The sequence below is a fragment of the Myotis davidii genome, unplaced genomic scaffold (assembly GCF_000327345.1).
Source record: "Myotis davidii unplaced genomic scaffold, ASM32734v1 scaffold1530, whole genome shotgun sequence".
NCBI lineage: Eukaryota > Metazoa > Chordata > Mammalia > Chiroptera > Vespertilionidae > Myotis > Myotis davidii.
In genome coordinates, this window is record NW_006281749.1 from 98,379 (window position 1) to 104,146 (window position 5,768).

Genomic DNA, 5,768 nt, shown 5'->3' on the forward strand with positions numbered 1-5,768 from the left:
CCAGCCGGGATTTAGCTGGTCTGAGGTCGGCCTAGATATGGGTGATTTTCAACTTCTGACAGTTTCAGACTTAAATAAAGGTGATTCTGAGGCAAAGAATACCCCTAACTCTTCACTCAGAGTCCTCCAGGGTTAACATTCGAATTGTTCCTCGTCACCTTCTATCTCTACACACACACTCTGCAAAGCATTTACATCTCAGTGGACAGGGATGTCTTGGGGTTCCCTGGGTCACACTTCTAGGCTTCCAGGATCGGGAGGCGCTGCTTAAGCAGAGGAACCCAGAGTGAAACGGTGCGAACGGGCAAGGAGGCGAAGGCAGGACAGCGATGGAAGTGAAGGTGGGACGCCCACAGGCCCAGGGCCTGTGCGACAAGGAGGGCAGCCGGCGCCCTCCCGCGGGAAAACCAGGCGTCTGAACCTGGGCCTCATCTTGCCCGCCATTGCTGTCACTGCCCACCAGCGTCTGGCACTGTTTGAATGAATAAAATGCTTACTCTTGGCACAAGCCATTCAGTGCCAGATTGACCGGGAGTTCCCAGCAGGCTCTGGAGCCTGGTTGGTTAGGTGGTGAGATGGGCAAGTCTGCTGTGGGCAGGTGAGGAGGAAGGGGCATTCGGGGAAGGCGGTGGAGGGGCAATGAATCGATTCTACCCCCAGTGAAAACCAGGAGCGCTCGCCGCCATCCCCTCCCACGGTGCCCATTTGTGTTCCCTCCTGAAGGCAGTGTGGTAGCAGGACAGGTAGAGAGGGTCTGGGGGAGGCAGGGCGGATACCTTTTCCAGAACCTCCCCTGGGTACAGGGGGAAGGGATCCTGGGCCAGCCGGATCTCCAGGTCAGCGTGGCGGAGCCGCACTTGCCCCGTGACATCGAACAGCACCGAGCCCTGGGCATCCCGGGACACGGGGTTGGCCACTGTGCAGTAGTGGCGTGGGGGGACGGTCACCATGCACAGGGGGGCAAACAGGACCCTGTTGGAAGGGAGAAGGGGTGTGAGGACCCAGGAGCCTTCCACTCCCAGAGGAGGGGGAGAAGGAGAGAGAAAGCTTCCTGGGACCCAAGTGAGGGCCAGTCCTCAGAAGAGACGGATGATCACACCGGCTAGACTAACAGACCTTCCCCAGCCCGGGTCCCCTCGCCCAGCCCTGACACCCACCTCTCATTGTCCTGCCGGATGTAAGTCTTTGGCCCGACCTCCACACGGGACACATTGCTGTTCTGGTCCAGCACATGGATGTAGTGGTAAGGGGGGATGCGGATGATGGACTCTTCAGTTGCCATGGTTACACCTGTGCCTGGGGCAGATGGGCGGGGAGAAGATACAAGATGAAGACAGGGGGCCTAGGAGGAGGCAGGCATGAGCCTGAAGACTGGCTGGAAACGGGGAGGGACCTTCCTCCTCCAACTCAGATTATTCTACCCCTCCCTGTGCCCGTGCCCAACTCTTCCTGTTCTTCCCACCCTGGCAGCACAGCTCACCCAGATTTCACCCCTGCCATGAGCTGCCCAACACAGTTACCCACAGACGCCCAGGGCTCTGGGCGACCCTCTCCCTCCTTCCCATCCGCTTTATGGCCTGACCTGCCTGCACGTTCCCAATCTCAGCCCCCCCCCCCGCCCCACCCCGGTGGAGGAGCTGGGAGTGCAGGTCAGGCTCTGGGGTGCTGTGGCCTCCCCAGCACGGTGGGGGTGGGGATCGGTGGCTCCTCCAGCGGCCTTTATTTCAGGGGATCCTGAGGACCCCAGTATTCAACTGACTATTTGAATATTTGCATAATCTTTGCTCCTCCGGCCCCACCTGTGCTCGAAGCAGTCCTGAGATCCTTGGCGGAACCGATGCTCCTGTAGAATCAGCTGGGTCAGGAGCAGCACAATTTATTCCAGTTCTTTCCTCCCCTTTCTCTCTGGTCTGTTGCCACCCTCAACTCCCTGAATCCTGGGCGGCTCTGCCCAGTGATTGGCCCGCTCAGGAAGTCACACCTCCTACCTGAACCCTCTCACTGCCTCCAGGAGCCTTGGTCTTTGGACAACATGTACCTTTGGGTCACACAAAGGAAACCAAGTTTACTAAACAACTCAAAGCCTTGACTCCTGAGACTTTGTCAGACGTCTTAAAAGCCACCTGCTCCACCATTCCTCCAGCTCCCAAGCTGAGCGAGACACGGGGAGCCAGGAGGGAGAGTGGGCACAGGAGTAAGAGCAGGAGCCACCCCTATAAAGGCGAGGAGACCCAAGAGTTTTACTTGACCTATATAATCTGTAAAATGTCAATTTTGGGGTTTAGAAATTGAGAGTTTTCACAAACCCCAAATTCCTGCTTTTCTTGAATCAGGAGATAGACCCTACGTTCCCGCAGACAGAACTGGCTAGGGCCAAGGAGCAGCTGTGCCTCTGGGTGGGACACAGGCTTTCCTGCTTTTACCACAGGCCCCGCCACTCCCTGCTGCCTCCCACCCGGACCCTCACGCCACCTGCCTGGCTCCTGTTCAAAATACTGTAACTCAGCAGCATCCAACGGGACATCCTACGATGATGGAGACATTCTACATCTGTGCTGTCTTTGGGCTGACCACATTTGAAATATGGCTAATGTAACTGAGGAAGTTTTTTTACATATATATCTATTGCTTTCAGAGAGAAAGGGAGAGAGAGAGAGAGAGAGATAGAAACATCAATGATAAGAGAATCATTGATTGGCTGCCTCCTGCAAGCCCCACACTGGGGATTGAGCCCGCAACCTGGGCATGTGCCCTGGCCAGGAATGGAACCGTGACCTCCTGGTTCATAGGTCACTGCTCAACTACTGAGCCACACCAGTCGGGATGTAAGTTTTAGACTTTAATTAACATACCCAAGTGTGAAGGTACCAAATATGAGGCAAAATATTGTGGGCTGGTTTGTTTTTTTTGGCGGGAAGGGGTTAGCCAAGTACATACATCTGAAACTAATGCAAAATATTGAACAGAAATTCAATATTGTAATTGAAAAAACAATAGCCAAGTGTGGCTGGTTGATCCCATATTAGAGAGTGTAGCTCCAGGTAGCCGAGTCCCAGATAGGGACGAGTCCTCCGAGCCCCACAGCACGTTAGGGGTGCTTTTGCGAGGAGAATCTCGAAGGAGTGTCTCTCTTACGGGACGGTGTGATTAACGCTGCAGACTCAGACTGCCTGGGCTTCCTGACAATCCCGATCTGCCGCTTGCACGCCTTGTATTGCTTCCTAATACCTACTTCGTTTTTAAAGGGGTTACAGATCTGTTTTCCTGGTACACTTTTCACACCAGAGGGATGTTATTCTACTCGTTCTTTTATCTGCAGCTTTGTATGGGATTTGACCTTGGTACTTTTCTGTCGCTCCTTTTTTATATGAATTCCCCTTAACTTGTAGGGGAGTGGCTTTCCTAAAGCCAGAGCGCCCTCTTCTGTTGATGTCGGGTAGTGTTTGCAAATACTGGGGCTGGCGTTCTGTTCCCCTCCTCACTCTTTACTTCCTATTTCCCCATCCTGCTCGGCTGCGATTGCCCCATTCTGATCGGCTGCGCTCCCACCCCTGAAATTGCTCCATGACGTGAAATTGCTTCACATGTGCCCCGGGGGCTGGAACTGCCTGGATCTTCGTCCTCCCCTTTACTGGATCAGTGATCTGGGACAAGTGCCTTGCCTTCCCTATTCCTGTTCCCTGGCCAATAAAGTGGGAATGGATAGGGCATTTACCCAGCTCTGAGGGCTGAGTTCATCATAAAGCACTTGGAACAGAGCCTGGCCCTTCAGAAGCACCATGTCTATGAGGCAGGGACTGGCCTGAGGCCACTCTCCTAGGCATTAGAGCAGGGGTCTTCAAACTACGGCCCGCGGGCCACATGCGGCCCGCCGAAAACATTTATCCGGCCCACCGGGTGTTCTTGCAGCCGCTGCCTGTTTGCTGAATTTGTTCATAGTTTTTTTTTAAACTATAGTCTGGCCCTCCAACGGTCTGAGGGACAGTGAACTAGCCCCGTTTAAAAAGTTTTTGAGGACCCCTGCATTAGAGCATGTGACCGAACACCAGACACTCACCATCTCACCTGGCCCCTCGACCTCAACCCTCCGTTTCTGGTCAGGAATGTGGCAGGTTTTGTGTCAGGCCAGCTGTGGGGCCAGAACTGCAAAGAAAGGGGCGTCTGGCCGCCCACTGAGGCCTTTTCTAGCTGCTCCTGTGCTGGGCTCTCTGCAGGCGGCAGCCTGGCCGGGAAGGCAGATGGGGGAGAGGAAGAGCTAGGGCTGCAGGCGGAGGTGTGGACAGGCTGCACGAGGCCCCGCAGGGAAGATTTGAACTCTAGGTTATGCAAGGCTGGGAAGCAGGCTCTGGAAATAGTCTCCAACGGCTCGTTGTTGATGATCCCAATCCCCACCCGCTATGGCTGAGGCCTCTCCACCATCTGTCGCCCCAGCTGGGCTCAGTCAGCGGGGCTGAGAGCCTGGCCCGGCTCACTGACTCAGCTGCGAGTCATCCTTCCAACTGATCAACCTGGGCTCCTGCCTTGTTCTGAAGCCAAGCCCTTGCCAGCTGCCCGTTTCAGTCCCAGGCCTTTTCTTAACCTCCCCGCCAAGTTCACCCAAGAGCAGGCTTTGCCTTTTCCCTCACCATCCCCAGGAGTGAGCTTCAGTAGAGGGCCTCTCAGGGGGCCCGGGGAGACCGTTCGGCTCAGGCAGGATGTTTGTGACAAGTTCCAGATTTAGACTTTTGTGGTTTACCAGATTGCATGTACAGTCAGAGCACTTTACTGCCAATACATCAGGGCCCGCAAAAGAGAATGGGCCGGTTGGCGTGGCTCAGTTGAGCATTGACCTATGAACCAAGTCATGGCTCGGTTCCCAGTCAGGGCCCGGGTTGTGGGTTCGATCCCCAGCGTGGGGTGTGCAGGAGGCAGCTGATCAATGATGCTCTCTCATCATTGATGTTTCTCCCTCTCTCCCTGTCATTCATATATATATATATATATATTGGGTTTTTTTTTTTTAAGACAATGGTTAAGAAGTCTGTTGACTTTTGAAAGGCCCTGCCCTGACTTGCGTTTGGCCCCAACTCCCCAAATCCATCCAGACCTCCCTTTAGTGCCTGCTTCTGAGATCTGCCCTCGTCTGCTCTCTGGGCACATGTCCGGGTTTGCCTGATCACATGCCCCCACGTGTCCTGAGGCTCCTGTAAGAACCAGTCAGTTTTCACCCAAAGTCTCAGAGACCAGCAGCTCCCGCTGCACCACACGCTCCGCCCGTCACACAGAGGCCGGGGGGATGGGTGGATGAGCAGAGACAACACAGCCTGTGAGGAGGAGCTGGGTTCATCCTCTAGTTAAGAGACAGCGTTCACCTGTGTCTCCGCTGAACGGTAAACTTATGCTACAGCAAAATGTAATTAATGAGGGAGGAGTCCCTACATATCAGAGATCTTCAGGGTCAACTGGGAGTGGCTGACAGTGAATCTTAAACAACAGATGCCCAAGTTACCAGCCACGCTGGTGGGCAGTGAACAGCAGCAGCCTCACCTGGAAGCTTGAAATGCAGAATCTTGGGCCCCACCCAAGAGTTGCTGAATTAGTTGGCACCTTAACTAAACCCCAATGATTGGGGCTCACATTAAAGTATGAGCAGAACAAAGATGAGCTCAGATTACAGACCGCTGCTCAAGGGCAGGGGGTTTCATTTATTCTCCCCCAGCCCCTCACCCCCAGGCCAGGTAGCCCCTAGCCCCTCACCCCAGGCCAAGTAGCCCCTAGCCCCTCACCCC

At 54.6% G+C, this 5,768-nt stretch overlaps 1 protein-coding gene across 3 annotated transcripts in view; it reads right to left on the reverse strand.

Annotated features, from left to right (window-relative positions):
* MVP (major vault protein) overlaps positions 1–5,768 on the reverse strand; it is a 33,304-nt gene that overhangs the window by 24,721 nt on the left and 2,815 nt on the right. For 2 of the 3 annotated variants that reach the window (XM_006752583.2, XM_015558484.1), the window contains exons 2-3: positions 1,158–1,296; positions 777–972 (exon numbers count right to left, since the gene is read on the reverse strand). In XM_006752583.2, the coding sequence (XP_006752646.1) occupies positions 777–972; positions 1,158–1,282 (321 nt within the window). In that variant the 5' untranslated portion in view covers positions 1,283–1,296. Of the gene's footprint in view, positions 1–776; positions 973–1,157; positions 1,297–1,799; positions 2,076–5,768 lie in introns of those variants that run through there. The other variant, XM_006752584.2, reaches the window with a different exon arrangement.